Source organism: Chenopodium quinoa, unplaced genomic scaffold (assembly GCF_001683475.1).
Source record: "Chenopodium quinoa cultivar QQ74 unplaced genomic scaffold, ASM168347v1, whole genome shotgun sequence".
NCBI lineage: Eukaryota > Viridiplantae > Streptophyta > Magnoliopsida > Caryophyllales > Amaranthaceae > Chenopodium > Chenopodium quinoa.
The window spans coordinates 2255497-2279222 of NW_018742418.1; the positions used below are offsets into that span (position 1 = coordinate 2255497).

The 23726-nt window shown below is 35.2% G+C and overlaps 3 protein-coding genes across 4 annotated transcripts; 2 read left to right on the plus strand and 1 right to left on the minus strand.

Moving 5' to 3' along the window:
• The first annotated feature begins 6292 nt into the window (after window positions 1-6292).
• Window positions 6293-9479, plus strand: LOC110709155 (2-phytyl-1,4-beta-naphthoquinone methyltransferase, chloroplastic-like). 2 transcript variants are annotated; one of them, XM_021887377.1, is made up of 8 exons: window positions 6293-6609; window positions 6763-6827; window positions 7757-7847; window positions 7927-8015; window positions 8119-8252; window positions 8339-8400; window positions 8792-8891; window positions 9123-9479. In XM_021887377.1, exons 1-8 carry the CDS (start codon window positions 6460-6462, stop codon window positions 9173-9175), a joined length of 744 nt encoding a protein of 247 aa, XP_021743069.1. In that variant the 5' UTR covers window positions 6293-6459; the 3' UTR covers window positions 9176-9479. The 2 variants fall into 2 exon arrangements, with proteins under 2 accessions (XP_021743069.1, XP_021743064.1); XM_021887372.1 differs by having other exon boundaries at window positions 6295-6609; window positions 9118-9479.
• Window positions 9480-9621: 142 nt separating this feature from the next.
• On the minus strand, window positions 9622-14186 carry LOC110709145 (cysteine-rich receptor-like protein kinase 2). The gene is given in 8 exon segments (XM_021887366.1): window positions 9622-10477; window positions 11638-11791; window positions 12108-12342; window positions 12432-12461; window positions 12464-12635; window positions 12836-12975; window positions 13075-13188; window positions 13577-14186. Coding segments are annotated over 8 exon segments (1776 nt in total). The 5' UTR covers window positions 14169-14186; the 3' UTR covers window positions 9622-10138.
• A 4903-nt stretch (window positions 14187-19089) lies between these two features.
• LOC110707077 (polygalacturonase At1g48100-like) lies at window positions 19090-23618 on the plus strand. Its single transcript, XM_021885112.1, has 8 exons — window positions 19090-19553; window positions 19765-19893; window positions 20092-20259; window positions 20471-20512; window positions 20759-20966; window positions 22429-22510; window positions 22793-22901; window positions 22996-23618. The coding sequence occupies exons 1-8, from the start codon at window positions 19284-19286 to the stop codon at window positions 23410-23412; spliced, it is 1425 nt and encodes a 474-aa protein (XP_021740804.1). The 5' UTR covers window positions 19090-19283; the 3' UTR covers window positions 23413-23618.
• The last annotated feature ends 108 nt before the right edge of the window (window positions 23619-23726 follow it).

Sequence of the window (23726 nt, forward strand, 5' to 3'; positions counted from 1 at the left end):
AATTTAAAAAAAAATTAAAACCTAAGCTGTGATACCATGTTAGATTTCGAGAAAACTCCTTGGGTTAAAGTGTGTACCATTGATCAATATATATACCGTTTACAATACTAGTCCTAATCACGTTAGGAAACCTAGTACGAGAAGGATAAAAAATATACACAAAATATATCCTAATCTACGACAAATATTATCCTAAATATAATATCTATCAGTTGCAAACAATGTCAACCTTCAAAAGTAGCTAGTTTACGGCTAGCTCTAACCTCTATCTATCAATTATTTCAACCTACGTACAAGATTTTACTCATTACTCAATATTCATTAAACCAAGAATGATCATTCAATGTGCTTCTGATATTGGCCTGGTGTTCACTTTATAATTCAAAGGAGGTTTCACCTCAAAACCATATGGCAATGAGGGGAATAGCTGTAGACACCTGATTGTGTCTCCCCAAAAACCAAACCCAGTGATGAGTACCTTTCACGTCTTTGATTATCGAGTTAGGTGAAGAGTTAGTCTTGAGGAATTCCCTTTAGCCTTGACCATTTCTAACCTTTCCTTAAATGTTTTAATCCAAAATCATTCATTTCGTGTCTTTAAACCCAAAATCATTCATTTCATGTCTTTAAACCCAAAATCATTCATTTCATGTCTTTGAAAATCAATCATTTCGTGCCCTTTTTATAAAACGTCCAAACCAAATTATTTTGGTCCATAAACCTGGTCTAATTATTGTTTAGTTGGATGGGTCGTGAAAACATCTTTCCAATGATATATTATAAGCCCAAATTCGACTTATAATGAAGAAGTTATGGCCAAAATACTAAACCGAGCCTGAACCATGCCTTACCTGCGACCCGATGACCATGTGGAAGGTCTATTAACCTTAACCAATTAGAATTTATTACAAGCTTCTAGAATCCTATAGAAGGTTGTTTTCGATCCTAAATCCCTTAGGATTTATTATTAGCTTTTAGAATCCTCTAGAAGGTTCTAATTTATCCTGTTTTTGAAAAGATAAAGATTTAAGAATTTTACATTGGATAAAACATCTTTTTTTCAATGATCCTAATCCCGGTCAAAATAAAATACGAACGGATATTCGGTTAACCCAATCCGATTGGGAATAAAATTCCGTACGGATTCAGTCTTTCTAAAACCATCGCTGAGCGACAACACCATCGCACTGCGGCAAGGCTGTCGCGCCGCGATGGAACCTGTTTTACGTTAATTTGAATTCTAACTCTTTTTTTACCCTTCGACCCACTTTCTTTCCTTATAAATAGAGGTTGTATCACCCCGTTTTCAATCACCAGCAATCATCATCTAATCCTCTTTCTGAGCTAAAGCTTTTCTCTCTCTTCTTGATTTCTAGCCTTAGCCTAAACATCCCAACACATCCAAACACACATCTTTTGATGCTTTTCCCAAGCAAACACCATACCTCCTTCACGAGCCTTGATTACTCCAAGCCAATCTCGAAGTTGCCTTTGACCTCGATGTGAAAGGTTGATAGTTCTAAGGGTTTGGTCCCAAATCTATATTTTAATTCTTATTTGATTTATTTGGTTAATCTTTCTTGAAGTTACTAATGCGTGTATTGTTTTGATAGAAAGAGATACGAGGCATCAAAGTGAGTAGATCTACTATCCTTATTCCTTGATTTTGATATAGAACTCATGTTAGGATGCTGTTTTTAATTCCTAGTATCATGTTTAGGGTGTTAATTAATATTTCTAATATCATGTTTATTTCTAGTATCATGTTTAGGCTATTTTTTTAATCTTTTTCATTAGTGACATGCTACGGTGTGCTATTAATTCATTTAGTATCATGCCTAGGATCTTGCTAATCATGTTTTGATTATGATGATGTTTTGTTGTGTCAATTATTATATGTTGCTTGATTTATTGCTATTGCTTGATTACGCCCCTTCAAGCAGGTTTAAAGGGAATTTGTACTTGAAATCACGCCTAATAAGATAGTTAATAATTTTTTTTAGGGTTAATATGATTTTAATTCAAGTGATCAACAATAATAGAGCTGATTGTGCATTAATAATCAACCAACGTAGATTAAATATGCGTAGGATTAATTTGATGAATGTATGTTGATCGAAAACGCACATGAATATCAAAAGAATTAAGTAGAGGACGATTTAGGGCGGGTTCAATCTCTTTTAGTTTGGATTCGTACCATCATCCCCGAATATCCAGTCATGGTTTCAGACCACTATGGAGTTAGTGATCTCCATGATCGTGAATGTGAACGGTTTACAAGTTCCTAAAACTTGTTGGCGACTCATTTATCTCTAGCTTCCTTCCCTTTGGACGCCACCATGCCTAAAAGCATGATCACAATAGGGCTCAAAGTTGAGTTTGAAAAATTCCCTACAGTTTTTTGGCGACTCCATTGGGGAGGATTTCTATTTTTGATTCCTAAAATTTATTTTGGCAATTGATTTAGAATGGGTGGATGAGACTTGAAAGATTCTAGATATTCATTGTGCGTAATTTTGATTAACATTGCGGCATAAGCATAAAAAGGTCCGCATTGAAAAGACCATCCGTAATGCGTCAAAAATATAGGATTTTTACACGTAGGAAAAGCTAGAAATATCTTTCACAACTAGAATCGAAAAGATACTACCATCAAGCGCATGGAGGATAGCTTGAGTCAAATCTCCAATGACTACAAGCACTTTGGAATAAGCTCTAAGGGAGTCTTAGTGGATAAGGAACTTATTCCGTAGAAGTTCTCTGCCAATGACCTAAATTCAAAGCTACTAACAACCCTTACTTCCACTTGAGGGCCTTTGAGACAATCATGGAGATCAAGGGGATTGACAAGAAAGTTTTCCCCTCGCTTTTCCCGCTTTCTCTTGAACCAGTATGCCAACAATGGTTCTTTTCCATAGGCACTGAGAAGATCGCTACTTGGGATTCAATTACACATGCTTTCATTGATAGATACAAATGTAATATTCAAGTAGAAACCGATCATAGGGAACTTGAAATTCTTAAACAAAAAGATAATGAAGGTTTCGCTGCATTTTACAATAGATGGAAGGAAACTTCCGCTAGAATGATTGAAGTTCTAAGTGAGAAGGAATATGTAAGGATGTTCATTAAGAACCTCCAAGAGAAATACCAAAAGCATTTGAAATATCAATGCAACCTAAATACTTTCAAAGCTGTCTATAACATAGGCATTGAAATTGAAGATGACCTTGCAAAATTGAAAGCTGCTAACAAATAGTTACAACAGTGGCTGGAAAGGAAAGAAGAACGACAATCCTTCTTCTTTCGAAAACACCCACTCTAGTAACAATGTTAGTACCTTTTACCTCAATGATGTCTTAGCCATGGATAATTAAGGGCCGAGAAGGCAACTAAGAAAGGAGTTCACCCCTATTAGGATGAGCTATGATACCGCCTTTGATCGACTCCATGCCAAGGGACTTATCACTCCCATTGGACCTACGCAAGATCCTCCACCTGAAAGGAGAACATTCAAGTGGAACCTAGATGCACACTGCAAGTACCATCAAGGTAGGGGTCATACTACCGAGAGTTATTGGAAGCTAAAAGAGGCCATCCAATATTTGATCGATAATAATAAGCTTCCCGTTCCCCCTGCCGGCAAGAAGACCGAGTGATAATGTGACAAGGCACATGATGCTACATATTTAGGATTTTCACGATTTTTCTTTCTTATTTTTTATTTCCCTTTTCCCCAATAAGTCTAGCATAAGCACCCTTCATCTTCCTTAGATTTATTTCATAAGTTTGTGTTTTTTTTTTCCTTTCCATTCCAATAAAATGAGCATTTCTTTCCTTGCATATGATCATTGTATTGCATTTTCTTAAAAAAAAAATAAAAAAATAAATAAAAATCCATGCTGAACTAAACATAAGGTATACCAATGATTTGAGACACCCTTTGTAGCCACATCATATTACCTTTACCCTCTTTTGAATATACAACCTCCCTTGATAAACCACTTTGAGCTAACCCACATCCACCTAACCTTGGGATGGAACGGTGTGCAACTTATGCAATTTTCAAAGTATAGTACAAAAGCTTGAGTGATTTTTACCAAAATTTCAAAAGTTTTAAAAAAGCAAATAAGGGCAAGTGTTCCAATGTCTTTGATATGAACACGTCTCAGATTGCGTCTCTTATCGAGTGCTCGCCACCATGCCTAAAAGCATGATCACAGTGGGGCTCAAAGTTGAGTTTGAAAAATTCCCTACAATAGCCCTTATCCTTATAAAGTGGACATAATTTATTCTTTTTCTTCAATGTGGAATATTTATTCAATTCTAATACTGACTCTTAATTTTACACTCAATTAATGCGAGACAAAACTTTCACTCATATATGAGTTTGCTCATGGGCTCAACAACTTCAAACTCGGGTCATGTTATAATGTTAAAACTAAATACACATATCGACCATTTGATTCATTCTATTTCTGCTTTACATTATATTTTTATATAGGGAATGTTTATTAGCTAATCAAACACTCAATAACTAAGACGTGAGCTATGACTCAAATAAGATAATTAATACTTTTATTTCATATTATGTGTTGCAAAAAAGCTTATACGGACTTTTAGGCTGAATTTGTTTGTGAATATTGAATGGAGAGGGAAAGATAGTGATGCCTATGATGAAAAGAGAGATCAAGAGAAATAATGACTTAAAATGAAAAGAAAACATTTGTTGCACATAATGTATAACAACCATTTTTAGTAAATGTTGCATTAAAAATTTAAAAAGGGAGAGGAATATACAAATCGAATAAAACTAAGAAAAAGATTAGTATTACAACTAAAAACTTTAGGTTATGGCCGACACGATTCTGATTGTAAGCCCAATCCAGCACAGTTGTTATCACCAAACATAGAATTGAATTATTTAATTTAAAATTAATTAATTCCATTTTCTCAATCTGGAAAATTCTGGTCAAAGCATCTTTGACACTTACCACATTTTGACTTCCGGAAAATAATGGCTTACTACAGATGGATCCCATATGTAGTATGCCAAATAAAGGTGTTGAAGTGATAGTTTAATCTAATTATTTAATTTAATGAGAAATGATTATCACATAAGAATAATTTTAAAGATTACTTAATAGGGATATTATCTCACATTATAGTATTAAAGAACATGACAAAAATGTCACTTTTTGTATCATTGTTAATTTGTTTAGTATTTGGAAGCCACCTTCAAGGCTCCAACTAAGATCATGTTTGGTAACGGTGTTTTCTTGGTCGGAAATAAATTCATTTAAACCAACACCATATTGAAGGTTTGGTTAGAAGGATTGGATAGCAATTATCATTTACTTAATGAGTTAGTCGTAATAATTTTTACCAATTTATTACCTCTTAAATTAAAGTGATTTTTTTTCATGGTCAAACAAAACAAATGAAATGAGAAGAGTTAATGATTCTTTTCCTCTCTTTTATTTGTTTTCTTTAGTTTTAGGGTAAATAAAAATGGGCATTTTGTTATTAATGTTTATACCAAACGTTCCTTTATTACTTTGTGTCCCCCCTTCTTGCAAGCAGGGAGGAAATTGGGGGTCCCACTTGTTTAGGATGAGGACCGAACCCTTCTCATAGGGGTGGAAGGAGTGCCTCCAACCAATTAGGCCAACCTTAATGCTCACGTTATGAATGATTATGTGTCCCCCCTTCTTGCAACCAAGGAGGAAATTGGGGGTCCACTTGTTTAGGATGAGGATCGAACCCTAGTCATAGGGGTGGAAGGAGTGCCTCCATCCAATTAGGCCAACCTTAATGCTCACGTTATGAATGATTATGGTGATTATTATATTATTGATAATAAATGTGTTTACGTGTGATCTAACACCCAATCAAGATATGAAGGTAGCGTGTTCAATTCTAATAGCAACCTTGGTGGTTGGGGTGTTACAGTAGTAACATAATACCAGAAATAGTTATTAATCTCTCTTATTTGTAATCCATATTTGTTATTTAACATCCGTCAATTGGATGAGATTGTTTTTACTCGCATATTTGAGCTCAATTAACATGTATTACAGTATGAGTCGTAGTCGGTAACATAATTTTAATAGTTGTTGAGATAGTCACAAATAATATAGTAGATGAGATTTGATCTAGTATTACTCAAATACTCTAATATTCATTTTGACAAATGGCATCTACTAACACAACTTAATGGATCAGTTAAATTGCAAACTTTGCTAAGTGAACAAAAACTTGAGTGTCTGACGTACTTGGGCCCAATCATTTCAGTTGCATCGAAACCGGCTAGAGATTGGGCTTGAGATTGGTAATATTTTTTTTCACGAAAGCCCAACTAAATTGCTATGAACGGCCCAATGAATCCCAATAATAAAAATTCGGAACTTTAATCTTTCTCTTCTGGAAGAAAGAGAGTGAGAAAGAGGATAACCCAAAATGCCAACACTACAACTAACACCACTCTTACACTGCCGTTCATCACTCCTTTCGCCGGAAAATTCTGTTTTCCGGCACCGTAAATTGAGGCTTCGATGCTCCGATCAACGCCAGGCGCTTTTTAGCCGCATTGCTCCTGTTTACGATAACGTACGCATTTTCTCTTTTTTTTTTTTTTTTCTTTTATTCATTCATATTTCACTTCAGTTAACCTTTTTATTTTCTTCTTTTGATAATTCATCTACCAAAGTAATTTTTATTGATTAAATCTGATTTTTTTTTTAAATAATTATAAAATCACAGTTGAATGATTTGTTGAGCTTGGGGCAGCATCGTGTTTGGAAGCGCATGGCCGTGTCCTGGAGCGGGTATTTTTTATTTTAATTTGTTTTTGATTATTTGAAGTTTAATTATGTGCCCAAATTTCTACAATTTCATTATTCTGATGACATTATCCTTGAACATATGCTAATTACTTGAATATTTATATTATTGAGAGGTGAATATTACTAAATTCCACTATTTGAGGTAGCTAATTGTTTCCTTTAATTTTGTTATCTGAGCTATTAACCGCAATTTTATAAAACTAGCTAATTTCTCCGTTTTTTTAGTTGAAGCATTTCTTGGAATTAATAAATTGTTTGTTTAGCAGAATGGTATTAGCCTACTAAGCAGTAGGTGTTATGTTACCTTGAATTCGTCAAATTAGAAAACACAGAGTATAAGTTTTGGTTTTGTTTTGCATTGCATTTCAATTAATTAGATATAGCTTTAAATAGATCACCAAGGGTGTTGATCATCACTATTTCACTCTTGGTTAATTGAATGGTGAAATCATGAAAGTTGAATTCGGTTGTTTACATTTGAATGATAGTGTTACCCTAACCAAATTGTCTTAACAAATACGGGGTATTTTTTCCTGAAAAATTAGAAAAGATGTTTAAGGTGGGAAAATGCTTATTTATTTATTTTTCCCTTTTATAATGTACTCCCTCCATTTAATGTGGTGAAAGACCAGGGATTTGTTGCTGAAACGCGTTTAGAAATAGGTTAATCTAATTTGAAAGAAATAGACAAGTGTAATTTTTATTGTAGAAAGAAGGAGGGGTGGGGGGATGTTATGCCATTTCTTTTTGTTGTAAGTGAATTTGTGAAAACTGAGTACATTATGTAAAGGAAATCATCAAACTTATGTTATGTGCTATTGGATTCCAAACTTTTAAGTTTTAACATTATTTTTCATAATTTATAGCGTATATGTTTCAATTGTTTGCTGTCCTTGCAATATTGCCAACAGAGCAAAGAGAGGGGATAATGTGTTGGACATATGTTGCGGAAGTGGGGATTTGGCGTTTCTTTTGTCCGAAAAAGTTGGCCTAGATGGACAGGTTTTCTATCTTTGTCTTTGTGATTTGAAAGTGTACCTACCTTGATTCCTAAGAGGTCGCAATAGGGATGTACTTACAGGTGATTGGCGTGGATTTTTCGAGGAACCAATTGTTAATTGCTTCATCGCGGCAGCAAGAAAGGTCCACTCTCTGCTACACGAACATAGAGTGAGCACTGGTAATTTTATAGTTGGTGGTGTTTGTTCGAGAATTCCTCTTGTAATAATAATTTTATTGGAGGTAGTTGAGTTTTGTATCAAATGCATCACAGGTGGTTGGAAGGTGATGCACTTAACTTACCATTCAGTGACAAAAATTTTGATGCCATTACTATGGGATATGGATTGAGGAACGTAACAGATAAAGAAAGAGCTGTAGAAGAGATTTTTCGAGTTCTTAAACCAGGTTTTTGTGATCTCTTCAATTGTCTACTCATCTATGGATATTATGTCACACTTTTTTTGTAGCTAAATGGTGAATTTCTTTGTCAGGGTGTAAGGCTTCAATCCTTGATTTCAATAAAAGCATGGAGCCGATTACTGGTGTGATCCAGGTACAGGTTATTGGTTTACAGGCTGAGAATTGAGTTCTGTCATGTTTGGCTTTTGTGGTGTCGATCAGTTATATTTTAATTTTTTCTTGTCTTTTGTGTTCTGAGATATTTGTGCTTCCAACTGATTCGAGCGTACTTGGTTTCATGTAAAGAAGAGTGTAGGCATGTGCCCCTGCTTGGCTGTTATTATTTGCCTTGTGCTTCCTCTGGAATCCTTTTCATTAGCTTATAGGAGTAGACGAGCTACAAAAGCATGAATATTTAATTTCCATGATGAATATTTATGATATTTGTTGCATTATATGAAGTTCATGGCTTCAGTTGCACACATAACAATGCTCATTGAATAGAGTTTGATTTTTCTTCTAATTCTTCTTTGCTTGTTTACTAGGAATGGATGATAGACAACATTGTTGTTCCTGTTGCTACTAACTATGGTCTGGCTGAGGAGTACCGCTACCTGAAAAGCTCAATTCAGGAATATCTGACAGGTCAGCACATTACATTAGCCTAATAGCTTGAGTTTATGCACCATAGCTTTGTCATGTAGGCATTCTCTACAAGTCTTAAGATATAAGGTTTTTGTTTTTGTTTAATGCTTCTGTTACTGTTTTCTGTGTTTGTTAAGAATGAAGAAATAAGGATAGACTAGATTATTATCTGAAAGTTTTAAGAGGTCAGATAGTTCATTCAGTCCATAAAGTTTTCTTGGTGTAGGAAAGGAATTGGAGCAGCTTGCTCTTGCGGCTGGGTTTTCAGATGCCAAATTTTATGAGATTGCTGGCGGACTAATGGGGAATCTGGTGGTAACTCGATAAGTGGGTCCTTGTCTATTACATCATAGATATGGCATTTTGATGAAATGGACATACATCAGTTATGTGCATTATTCAAGTAGTGTAGTATGAATTACTAGCTTTTGTTTTACCCTTGTCATCTTTTTATCTGTTAAATTACATACTGGATAATTTGTAAATGTAATGATTCTAATTATTGGTTCATATGACTTCTTTGCTACTTGTCAAGTTGTCATGAATCTGGAACTGATTAACTGTGAATAGAATCTATCAGTTATCTCTTTCCAACCTAGCATATTTTGCATTTAGCATCTTTTGCTTTGGGATTGAAGATGGACTTTTTTTTTTTAGGTAGATGAAGAGAACCTTTGAACATCCATAGAGTAAATAAATTGGTTATACTTCCTCCGTTTTTTGTAGATGCATCACTTTTAAATTCATGGACTACTAGGCAATTTTTGGAGCAGAGAGAGATAGAGAGAAAAATAAAGAAGGCCCATGTGATATGAGAGAGATAGAGATAATTTATTAATCAAAAAGGATATTGATGCATCTAAATTGAAACTTCTATTTTTAGAAAGTGATGCATTTAAAAAGTAATGGAGGAAGTAATACAGTTGTATTCGGATGATTGATGAATTTCGAATTATTTGAGCTGATTTACTGCTGTGAATGTAAGGTAACAATGCAGTGTTCCATTTATCGACTACATTAGTAGTATACATTTACTTTGTAACTATCTCCATATTCTAGTTGGTTCTACTGGAATTTATGGAGTAATGAGCATGCTGCTTACTAGCTCTTATGACAATATGTGTTATCTTTTCCTGTTTTACCTCTGTTTAGTCTCTAGCTTGCTTCACATACGCTTTACGATTGCCTTGGATTTTTTGGGTTTTCTTCTCTGAGAAAATGTGTCTTACCTTCACAAGTATGTAGTATCACCTACCGTGAAATGAGCTAAAAGCCAGAGTAGCGATAGAAGATGACGATTCTCCTCGTAGAGGGTGATTTGGATTTTCACACATATCATTGAGTTCCATAGTCCTTTCATCTATAAAAGGTGGACTAGAAGGTGGAGGAAGGTGCCTTTCCTTCTTCAGCATTTGTACTGTTGTCGACATTGATGGCCGGAGTGAAGGTACCTCTTGGGTGCACAGAAGTCCTATGTGCACAACTCTCATGGCTTCTTCATTGATGTTGCCGTCATTTTCTTCTGGTGGTGTTAAGTTTGGATCTAGGATACCTTCCAGAGTGCTCCTTTGGAAATGCTTCCATGTCTGTTAGAGTGTTAGGAGACTTAGGTCACTGGAAAATGGTTTTTGGCAACTTGATAGGACAAAAAAGAAAAATAGGAACTCACACTTGCTATTATTAAGCTTTCTGAGTAGTCTTCATTTTTTGTCCTGTTGTTTTGCATTCCTGTGACTATCTCTAGCAGCAGCACCCCGAAGCTGTAAACATCTGCCTTCTCTGTTAGCTTCCCGTGAGCTAAATACTCTGGGGCCATATATCCCCTGATAGATAGTGATGCAATATGCAATTTTGTGAAAATTGAGCTTTAGGCATGGAAATGAAAGAAGATAAATTCCCGACCCCTTATAATTAAGGACATAACATGATTTTTCTAAAACACCATTTGTACTAGTGTTAGGAGACTTAGGTCACTGGAAAATGATTTTTGGCAACTTGATAGGACAAAAAAGAAAAATAGGAACTCACACTTGCTATTATTAAGCTTTCTGAGTAGTCTTCATTTTTTGTCCTGTTGTTTTGCATTCCTGTGACTATCTCTAGCAGCAGCACCCCGAAGCTGTAAACATCTGCCTTCTCTGTTAGCTTCCCGTGAGCTAAATACTCTGGGGCCATATATCCCCTGATAGATAGTGATGCAATATGCAATTTTGTGAAAATTGAGCTTTAGGCATGGAAATGAAAGAAGATAAATTCCCGACCCCTTATAGTTAAGGACATAACATGATTTTTCTAAAACACCATTTGTACTAGTGTTAGGAGACTTAGGTCACTGGAAAATGGTTTTTGGCAACTTGATAGGACAAAAAAGAAAAATAGGAACTCACACTTGCTATTATTAAGCTTTCTGAGTAGTCTTCATTTTTTGTCCTGTTGTTTTGCATTCCTGTGACTATCTCTAGCAGCAGCACCCCGAAGCTGTAAACATCTGCCTTCTCTGTTAGCTTCCCGTGAGCTAAATACTCTGGGGCCATATATCCCCTGATAGATAGTGATGCAATATGCAATTTTGTGAAAATTGAGCTTTAGGCATGGAAATGAAAGAAGATAAATTCCCGACCCCTTATAGTTAAGGACATAACATGATTTTTCTAAAACACCATTTGTACTAGTGTTAGGAGACTTAGGTCACTGGAAAATGGTTTTTGGCAACTTGATAGGACAAAAAAGAAAAATAGGAACTCACACTTGCTATTATTAAGCTTTCTGAGTAGTCTTCATTTTTTGTCCTGTTGTTTTGCATTCCTGTGACTATCTCTAGCAGCAGCACCCCGAAGCTGTAAACATCTGCCTTCTCTGTTAGCTTCCCGTGAGCTAAATACTCTGGGGCCATATATCCCCTGATAGATAGTGATGCAATATGCAATTTTGTGAAAATTGAGCTTTAGGCATGGAAATGAAAGAAGATAAATTCCCGACCCCTTATAATTAAGGACATAACATGATTTTTCTAAAACACCATTTGTACTAGTGTTATCCCCCCCCCCCCCCCCCCCACCCCCTCCCACTTTATTTATGTGGTCTATATTTGGAAAATCAAACCATAAACTAGAATTATATTAGGAAGGGTGACGATACATTCCCCACATAATAGCATATGCTGCTTTTTATTCACGGAATTATTGCTAACCTATTATAAAGTTTTGAATTACATACAGTGTGCCTGCAATGGCTGTACTAATGTGGCTTTTATCATCTTGAAAAGTCCTGGCCAACCCAAAATCAGCAATTTTTGCTCGAAATTTTGCATCCAGCAGAATGTTGCTTGCTTTTATGTCCCTGTGATTGATTCTTGTAATTGTATTTTCGTGAAGATATGCCAAACCTTCAGCAGTGCCAATCATTATACCATATCTTTTCTTCCAGTTTAGGGTTCTACCTAACAAGGGATCTGATGATGTACATTCAAGAATTTCAATGTCGGGATCATAAAGAAAGATGAGCTTCAGTTTATTTAGTAGCAGAGGTCATAGTGATTACCAAAGATGAAGTGATCAAGACTCTTGTTGGGCTATAAACAAGGAGACTTTCAGGTCCCGAGCAACTACAGCCCAATAATCTAACCAGATTATTGTGCTGCAGGCCGCTGATTATGTTAACTTCATTATAGAAGTCTGCCGCTCTATGTTTATTGTTCAGGAAGAGTCTCTTGACAGCAATTTCCCTTCCATCAGCCAAGACTCCCTGAAGACACACTATTAGATTAAAAATTTGGTGAATGTAGAGCTGTGATAATTTTCTACTCAAAATGAGGCAGCTCCTTTCAGACGATTCAGGAAGAGTGTTCTTGTTGCCTTCAGATCCTGTTCTCTTAACTTATTAAATGATTATTGACTAAATTCAGTTTTCATCAGCAATAATCAGTGAAGAGGAAAGGGTGTAACCTTATATACTGTTCCAAATCCTCCTTGCCCTAGCTTATTGGCTTCTGCAAAAGAGTCTGTGGCCTTCTCAAGTGTCGAGTACTTGAAGTTCAAGCTACTATCATGAAGCATCTGCACTAATTCCTCTGCATCATTTGATCCTATTTGGAAAGGAGAAAAAATGAAAACAATGAGAATAGCGGAGATTGGAAAGTTTCAATCTATCTATAAATGCTGCATTTGTCAATTCATAGTTATACCTCTTCGTTTCTTCTTTATTCTCCTGAGCTTCCTGAAATGAATTCCAGCAGCTATCCCAATTGCCAAAAGAATGACGGTGCTGGTAACGCTGACTGCTATTACTCTGATAGTACCTGAAGAACTCCAAAGCAAATGGATTTTAAAGCTGATGCACTACTACCCGACAATAAGTTTCTTTTTTATGATCTTCACGATACACTGTCTCTGTATTATTACTATTCTTAAGCATAATTCGCACTAAATGAATTCCAGAACAAAAAAAGTACTGCCTCTGTCTCTTAATATTCTTCCTGGTTGTTTTTTGTATGGAAGTTAGTCGATACATAGAGAAATTAGTGAGAAATAGTGTTGGAATTGTGAGAAGAATTACGTTGATGTGATGTTGTCATGTTGAGATTTTTTTGCTTCCAAAGGATACCAGAAGATTAATTTGGGACAACCAATAAAAGCAAACGAAAGGATTATATTGTGACCGAAAAGGTGAGAAAATATTTGAATTACCTTTTGAAATTCCACTCTTGGATTCATTGTTCAGAAAATTGACATTTGAATACCTTACGAAGCACCCTGTGTTCAAAGCCCGTCCCTCAGACGATGGTAAGCATCTCAATATCTTTGAAGATGCGTTCGTTAAGCATAACTGACAAGAGCTAATATTTAAGCTCTCCCAGCAATTGGCAAGAACATAGGCCGACTCATTTCCTTCTCCTGTGACCAACACCTTTTCCCTCGCATACCCTTTATTTTTTGGTGCATTTGCTACTGCCTGCATCACAGCCCTCCTAGCTGACTCGACAAATGCTGGTTTAGCTCTTGTTTTGTTACCACAAACAGCTGTATCAGTTGGCCCCAAATATTCCTCATAGAAGTTGTAGTTCTCACTTCTTGCATAACAACCATCCAAGTATATGCGTCCTCCAGTAGAAGGGAAGCATTGGGGGAGGGCAGTTCGTGCTTGAGCATAGCACAGTACACAGTCCAGAGAAGAAAGGTCCCCGTAGCATTGTGCAAGGCCATAATTGGTGTAAGGAGCTGATCCTGAGACTGATTCCCCAAATCCAGAGGTACGAACTAGGTTGCTGAGGCTCCCCATTGTTGTCACAAAATTTTTGATGTAAACAGATGATCTTGACTGTCTGGATTCTTGGGTCTCCCATCGACATTTTCACCCAGAAGATAACAGTCACCAATGGGATAAAAAATTGTGGCCTAGGGATGGGAGAAGAGGCCGCCTTCATCGTTGAAAAATTTCGTAAGCTTTCTTACCCGTTTGCTGGTGGAATGAAAAATTTTCCACTTCATAGAGGGTTTGTCATCTCTACATGATTTTAACTCTAAATCCTGCTAAGTGGTGTTTACGGTTTGATCTTTACTCCAAGAGTTTGAAGTTTCCTATTTGCCGGTCTCTCTCAACTTAATAATTTTTCAAAGTCCATCCTGTTGACAGGTTCAAGTATTTGAAACTATAATTCCATTCACATTGAAAATGTATCGGTGGGCATTAGCTTCTGCTTTCTGTGCCTTCTTTTCGAGTGAAGAAAAGGTCCAACGTGTGATAACTCTATCGCTGCGCCTTCCCATTGATGGCCATTATTGTTGACCAGGTTGTGAAACTAGCTGGTCTTCAGAGTCCAGAATATTTTCTTTTTGACCATAGTGTATACCATTGTTGGTTTTCATAGCATTTTAAATTTCTGTGATGTGTGGTATCAACACATAGTGCTTGTCTATTTCAAATCAATAGGTAGTTACTGTACTGTATATTCAAATTTTCAAGCTTGAAAACAATGAAAAACGAAGGAAAAGATTTTCTCCCTACATTATTATTAATCTTAAGACAGTAGTTGAACAATTATTACATGATCTGATTAGTAACTCACTAATTCTCTTCCATGCAGTACACTTGCTTAGTAGGCAAATGTGAAGAGAGACATAAGCTCAAACTCACTTTCTGCATGCATGTATGTATTCGATCAATAGCAGCGGAGGGCCACTTCTTCCTTGTCCAAGTGAGTTGATGTTTCACTAATAATTTGTTTGGATATAAGGAAATGGAAGGAAAAGAAGGGAAGAGAAAGGAAGGGGGACAAACTCTCTTGTTTGTATAAAAGGATTGGGGGAAGGAAGGGAAAGGAGAGGGAGGGATCCATTTTCCCTCTTTCTTTAATAAGCATAATCTCTCCAAATTAGGAGAGATTTGGAGGGAAAATAGAGCTCGCCTCCCCCTTCCTTTCTTTTCCCTTCCCTTCCTCCTATTTCCCTCCCCTTCTTTTCCAACCTTATTTGCTATCCAAACAAAGCACAAGTCATCCTTTTTGTATTAATTTTTTGATTGAGACTCCATGCGGGTTTCCACATTGGGACCACGAGTGATTGTTACTAATCTGATGTTTAGGATAATTCTTGGTCTCTTCAAGCTTTTAGCAGATAATTTAAGGCTTGCCCTAAGAAATAGGATGGAAATCAGATATATATGCAGTGTTTTTCTGTTTTCTCTTTCTTATGGCTTATACTGCTGTTAGTCTATCTAATTTGGTCTTGGTAGTTGGTTCTGCCTGCATTTCATCATCTTGTTTCTGTTTTATTTTCTTTTTTTTGAATGTTATCATTCGTACTAGGGACATCCACAGGTTTTTGAGATTATTTTTCCACTTTTCTAAATATTACTTCGTATTATGTATTCTAAAATTACCACATCATCTATGGTCGAATTCAGTTAGAGAATCACATGATTAGGCTTTTCTGGCTTCCTACTAGGCTGCTACGCCCAGGGAAATTAGTGTCTGTTAGATCTCACAATAAACAATTGACCAAAACATGTAAGGAGAGATAATTAAGCTAGCATGGATAGAGAGACAAGGAAAAAAGAAAAGACTTGCATGATTTGCTAGCTGTGCAAACGAAACTGCAAAATGGTTATGGATCTGTGTACAATTTACTCTTGGCTGTTGCTACTTTAATATTATAATTCTTACATCTATAATATTAGAGCATTGTTACTTATCATACATTAATCTAGTTTGGCTAAACTCTAATTATTGCCAATATGACTCTGTACCCCTGGCTTATTGGATGACAACTTCTGTTCCCTTGTATGAAAACGGCAAACTCCATGGTCATTTGACTCATGCCATAATTATAATCTGTAGGAGAGCAACTTTGAGTTTTGACTGTATAGAATACTGTAAACACTAACCAAAGAAGTGACATTCACAGGCAAGCTTCATGAGCTTTTTGTTCTAAATGCTGCGATTAAATTGATTTCATTGAAAAACGTCCTCTTGACTACAACAGCTATCTGTTCGGTGTGTTCCATCAGGCAATGTCTTCTGACTTTAAGTAAGGGTCAAGTAGAAAATCATGGACTTAAATAGCCTGGGGCTTGCAGAAAGGGCTGATGATGGGAACATAATGTACTTTGTTAACTAAGCTAGAACCAACAGACAATTTTTTGGAATCATGGAATTAATTTGCTGCTTCTTCGAGAGTTTTATACCAAGTTTGAGCTTAAGATAAGAGCATTGTTCAATTTATCTCTGTGTATGAGGGTTATGCAGTTTAAGTTTTTATCCCCTAAGGTCTTTAGATTGTTTGTTTTGTTGCCTCTTATTCGTCGCTTAACAATTCTCTTCCTTCTTATAAAATTAGCAGCTTTAAACCTGAAGAAGAATTAGGAGAGACAGAGCTGATAGAGTTGCAGCAAGGACCACTACCAACCAACTAGCTAAGGTACGGTAAATCATTTTCCTTAACCTCCAGGTAGTTCTACATCCTTGAATTTCAGTGCTAGTGTTTTGCATAAATTCCTATCTTTTAGTGGAGGCCATTTTATGAAGTTCAATTCATTTGAGAGGGTTACGTTTCAGCTTTTTCCTTTTTGGTGTCAAAAGCTGCAGATATATAAATGTATATAGATAATGTAATGTATATGGGACGCGTAGTCTTAATTCTTAAACCAAACAAGATAAGAATTAAACTATGCCACAATGGAACAGGCTTAGCTGAATGCACAATTTGCAGCTAACTATTATACATCTGACTACCCGATTTAATTAAGGTGTTCATTCACATTAAATTACTTATTCAACAAATACACCCTTTGGATGTGGTCTTGTGAGTGACTGATGTGTCTAGTAGACTAGTGTGTAAGTACCCTGATGTATGTAAGAATTCGGAGTGATGACTAGCTGAGCAGGTGCAAATATTAGGTACTCTACGAAAAATTAACTTGAAGGAGCTACATTTGGGCAACCATCATATTGTTAAGTTTCTCATCATCCACCTTCCAATATTTTCCATATTTTATGGGATAAACAACTCTATAGTACTAGACCAATATTAGCATAATATGCATCAGCAGCACCGTCCCATTTTCAAAATGGACCCACGGCGTGCAAGGCATAAAGATAGGCCTAATTTTTCAGGCATCATAATTCATAAACCCTTTCACTTTATTTTTTTCCTTCTTTAAACCCTTTTTACTACTCTACTATAAAGCTCTATATTAACATGCAAGGCACCTTCTGCTGATACATTCTCTCTTTAAGGTATTGCTCACCAATTTTATAGAGCTTAGTGTCCTATCTTGATTGAATTTCTAGGGAAATTTATGCTAATGCGCCTCTATATCCATCCATTCCGATTTTAATTGTTACATTATCCCAAACTCTTATAATTATTGACAGTTTGGTACGACTACCTTTACATACTAAACACTTATTTATTAATTCCATTCCGATTTTCCTTTGTTACATTGCTCCAAATTCTCATAAATATTGACAGTTTGACACGCCTACCTTAACATACTAAACGTTCATTTATTAATAGTCGAGCCTTTCTTCACTCTCCCTTTTTTTTTGGCCTGTTGCTTGAATTTTTATGATGGTCAAGCGACACTTTTGCCTCATATACATAAGAAAAATAAGTGAAATTAAGGTGAGGATAGGATAACCTTAGTATTTTGAGTTATGTTTACTCAACTATGTTGGATTTCTCAACACTTGAAAGTTGAAACTCCACTCTTAGTAAAACCAGAGTCGTGAAAAGCAATTACATTCTCATTTATTTGGAGGAAAATGATATGCTCTGTAAGTAATGTCACTGATCATGGTGGTATTGTTAATCACTGTGGAATTTTTTTCATAAATTTCTAAATTAATCACGATAGAAGATTTATAATGGTTATATGGATACATCATAGCAGATTTGTGAATAATTAGTTAATCTTTTGTAAAAAGAAAATTCTCTTTATTGTTGCACACCCAAAACTAGAGAAAGACTATATTTAACCCAAAATAACTTGTTTTATCCCATTTATTTATTTACATGTAAATGCTCAAATTACTATATTAGTGAATGTGGTTGATTGGGATAAGAATGATGATAAATAATTTGGTTTATTGCGATAGACTACGGTAAACTAATAAAATACCGGTTTAAGGTTGAGCATTCTAGTCATTTAAAAAATGGGTTAGTTTTAGTTTGAGGGATTTTTAATTTGTTTTATAGTTTATCGACACGAACATGAGTTAACACGATTTATTTGTCAGCTCTACTTTTGTCAAAGGCCAATTCTTCATTCCTAATAAAGAAATTGAAATATCCCTTTATTGCATGGTGAAGTGTTTGGTATTCCTAGTTGTACTTGAACTTTATCCTACAGAGAGACTATAATTATCCGGAATGTATGTAAAATACTAGCAAGTGATTGCCCAATCATACACCAAGTCTTGTCTTAGTTAGGCTTCAAGAGCTGTTTTACTTCATAAATTAGGTTTGCATGCCCATATTAATAATAACCAAATTAGTACCAGCAAAGGTGCATGCACCTTTATCCTAGTTTACACCATTTTATCCTGGCTCATAATAAAGTTATAACTTCAAGCACTCAATTTCCACTAACTAGATTATCCTATTATTTAGCCCATCAACATGCATTTTGAGTATTATGTTTGACACATAACAACAAAGGCAACTACCAACTCATAAGTTTAGGTAAAAATAATGTTACTTTAGAACATAATATGGGGGCATAATCTACTATAAGTTTCTGGAATTAGGAAGCTAAGGTACTTTGTACTTACTTAGTACAGCATATATAAACTGTCCTCAACAACCAGTTGCTCCCCTGCCTCGTCTTATAACCAGTAAAATACCCATCAAACTTCTGAAATCCTAAGCAAAAATTTCCTGAAGGGAAGAATAAAAAATGAAGTGTAGGCAGTGCTTGTCCATACTCTACCTATTTTTCTTCTTAGCAAGTTTTCATGTCACATTTTTAGGTAGCTTGGTTGAGGCTAGGAAGAGCAGTGCTCTAAGTCATAAGAAACATAAACATGGCAAAGGGAAATCTGGACGTTATTGTCCAACTCCTGCTGCACCAACACCTCCTCCAGGTTCGACTGACCCAACTATGTCGAATAACTTTAATGTCCTTTCTTTCGGTGCAAAAGGAAATGAAGCTACCGATGATACCAAGGTTTATTAATTAACTCTTCTTTGCTTCTTATGTGTTTCATTTTGTGCTATTCGCCTCAGATTGATTATGCTTCATATCATGTAGGGGATGTAGAGGCTAAGGTGGTTTTAGATAAGATTTGTTGATATCTTATGATATGCTCCTATAGTTTTCTTGGTGTACATATACTCATATAGTAGCTGATTATATATTTTTTTCAAATGAATAATAGGCACTGCTAGAAGCATGGGAAGCTGCATGCAAAGTAGAAGGGGCAACAGTGGAAATTCCTTCAGGAAATAAGTTCTTAATTAACCCAATAACTTTCCAAGGGCCTTGTATGCCACAACTTGTTCTTCAGGTTTGTCTTTCTTTACTATTGAGTAGTGAGTACTATAGTTTTTTTTTTTTTCTTTTTTTTCATAATTCTCTTAAGCAAAACTTATAGATGGATTTTTTTTTTTTTTGCACTATTAAACAATTTATAGCCCATATGACTACTTTTAGCATTTTCCTTATAATTATATTGCTGAAATTGTTGCAAATATGATGATGACAGATTGATGGAGTGGTTTTAGCTCCCCCAAAAGTAAGCTCCTGGCCAAAATCTGGTCTTTTTCAATGGATTAATTTTAAATGGGTGCAAAATTTCACCATCCAAGGCAGTGGAATTGTTGATGGTCAAGGTTCTGAGTGGTGGATGTCCTCCCAGTCCACTACAAATAAGGTTAGTTATCTCAGAAAAAACATGTATGTGATGTATCCCTTCAATACAATCTTTTATCACTATTATTGCTGGACTAACAAGTAATACTTTGAGATGGGGCTAGGTAATACTGCAAAAATAATTTTAAATCATAACAAATGCTTAACAATATACAAAGTATCTAGTATAATGGATTACGTTGGTTAAATCTATTTGAATGGTTATTTTGCAGAAGAGACATCAACCTGCACGAGTTCCAAGTATGAAGCCATCAGTAAGCTTTCCTTCCTCTATACATCTACTCCTTTTGTTTTGTTGTTAAGTTAGAAATTCTACTCTTGCCAAAAAAAAAAAAAGGTTAGAAATTCTACCATATTTGCTCCCTCTGTCTAAATTTAGACGTCACATTACAAGTTCATATTACAATATCAACATGACTATTAATTTGGAGTCTAAATGGAGGCAGTACTTTTCATTCCAATTAGATGTACTTCTTAACAATCTTTTTGCACGCATGCAGGCATTACGATTCTACTCCAGCAATGGCATTACAGTACGTGATATTACAATAACAAACAGCCCACTGTGCCATCTGAAATTCGATAACTCTGTCGGCATTCAGGTCCATAATGTTACCATTTCATCTCCAGAAGATAGTCCTAATACGGATGGCATTCATCTTCAGAACTGTAGGGATGTTGAAATACATCATTCCAACATTGGCTGTGGTAAGTGTAAACCTACATTTGTGTCATAAAAAAATGTTGAAGTTTTCATGCCTCAATGGTTGTTTATAGTAAAACTTCCATCACTGAAATTGATCCTCTCTTAAATTTTGTTCTCTACTCAGCATGTTTTGTCTTTGTTTTTGTCTTCTTGAAGCTACACAAAGTGACAAAGACTTGTTCTTTATGGATACTTTCCAATAAAAATTCCAAATTTAAGGATAAACCAAATGATTCAATAAAGTAGTCTGCTCAAAGTTTATTAAAGTAGGCGTTCTTTCGGTTCTATATCACAAACCACATTTCTATGTTGGTATGTCTCAAAATAATAGATGATTCACTTATTAACCTTAATGGTACATGCAATAGAATATGTTGATGAAGGACTATTCTTGACATGATAAGGATGTAAATACTCACATAGAAAAGAATTCTAATTATTGTGACAATTCTACAGAATCATCCTAATTATTGTTTTAGTGCTAATCCTTTAATTTGGATTCATCTATCAGATGTAATCTATGTATTGATTAAGTATGAACGAAGGAGTAATATTTTAACTCGAGTGTATGTAAATTTCCTACGTACATATGTTTGCTGAGAATCTTTTTCCTTTTTATAGTGGTAAATACCTTTGACACGATTCACATAATTCATCTTGACCATATTAGATTGTATAAACGTATAAATAGTCTCTGCAAAAAGATATTAATGATAAAAGTTGTACTTCGTATGTTGGTAAACAAAAGTCTTTGCAGAAACATTATACCTTACAAGTTACAACTGGCAAAGATTAAGAGTATAAATGATTGCTTTTTTCAGGTTTCCTTTAATTCATTTGAGAGAACCTCGTTTAATATTAAAATCTGTCTGGTCTTTTGCCCTAGTTGTTTTAATGCATGTTTATCTATATGGTACTTTTTGGTTGTCAAGGCCCTAATTTATCTAGTCAAATCTATATTTATATAAAATAATTTCATCAGTATAGAATAATCCATTAATGTAGAGTATATATTATACTTGTTTATAGATTAAAAAACCATATTTGTAATTGAAAAGTGAAATTGACAGAGGCTCACTTCCTTTTTGTAATGGACCTAACTAAGAAGTGAGTAATTTATAAGCTTCCACAGTTCCACTGAATACTCAACTTTTTTGGAAAGCGGTTAACGGTTGCATAAAACGGTCACTTTTAACTAACTTTTAAAAAGTAGGCCTTTAAAAAGTACTGCTCCTGCTATTTGTTTACCTCCACTAACTTGGTAACTTCTGAAAAATTCCTGAGACTGAAATCTTTACATTAAACTGCCTTGCAATTTGCTAACTTAAGTATAATTTCTTGTTTTTGTAGGAAATTAATATTATAAAGTACTTGCTATTCATATAGTAATGCTCATGTCATGTATAGACCAGCTTTAACTATTTGCTTTTAAATATAAGATTAATGTTTACTGATTCTGTGCAGGAGATGACTGTGTATCTATTCAAACTGGTTGCTCTAACGTTCATTTACACCACATTACCTGCTGTCCTGGTCATGGTATAAGGTAACATTCTATATTTTGTAAGATGTATCATATACATTCTCCATCCGAAAATAAGTGTCACAATCTAACATCCTATCACGTTGTCCTTACATTGTAATTAAGATATGATTTGATTTTCATATGAAGCTTTTTATTTTTGGATCGTTCTCATGCTCTTGCCATCATTCAATTGTCATTACTACTATAGGAAGTTGAGAATTTTTCTCTGAGCATCTGAAAATATTCTATGTTAGTAAAACACTAAAATTACAACTTTTACTAAAAAGCGTTTCTTGTTTGCAGTTTGGGAGGTTTAGGAAAAGATAGAAGCATCGCTTGTGTCTCAGATATCGTCGTAGAGGACATCATCATGCACAACACGTTATTTGGAGTAAGGATCAAGACATGGCCTGTAAGTGATAATTAAGATCTTTTGCAGTTCAAATCAACATACAAACATGCTTCAATATGATCAATCATTTATATCTTGGTAAATTTATTTCCAGGGTGGTATTGGATCAGTGAAGAACGTATCATTTTCTGGCATACAAGTGAGTGATGTTAAGGTCCCTCTAATAATAGACCAATTCTACTGCGAAAGCAATGTTCACTGCAAAAATCAAACTGGGGCAGTAGCAATCTCCGGTATCCAATATAATAAAATAGTAGGGACTTACTCTACTCAACCTATACATTTTGCTTGTAGCAATGATATTCCTTGCTCTGATGTTGATCTAATTGACATTCAACTAACGCCGTCACCAAGAAATCGAGGTCTTCTGCAAGCACTGTGCTTGAACTCTTATGGTAAAACAGCTGCTCCTTTAATTCCTCAAAGTATAGACTATTGCTTAAGGGATGGTCATAGGTTGGCTCGTAGGGTGCAATCATCACATGAGAAGATTTGCCAATTAGGGTACTGAAGTGTAGTACTACTTTTTCTTCATGTTTAACTTGTTTTCTACATGTAAATTTTCACATTTTTCTCCTTTTTTCAGAGTAATGCTCATCTTAACTAAAATTGACTTGTAAATGTAGAATAAACTTTTGCTGGTGTGTGCCCTGAATTTGTATTTTTGCGCTGTTGCTAATCTTAAGTTAATAGTAAAAGAGTCATATCTTTCGTGTTGCTTTTTTATGTTATAACATTATTAACTAGGATTTCATATAGTAGTAGTACTAGTACCAAAATCTTGATTTTCTGTATCTTACCCTCCATAGGATCCCTTCTCCTTAA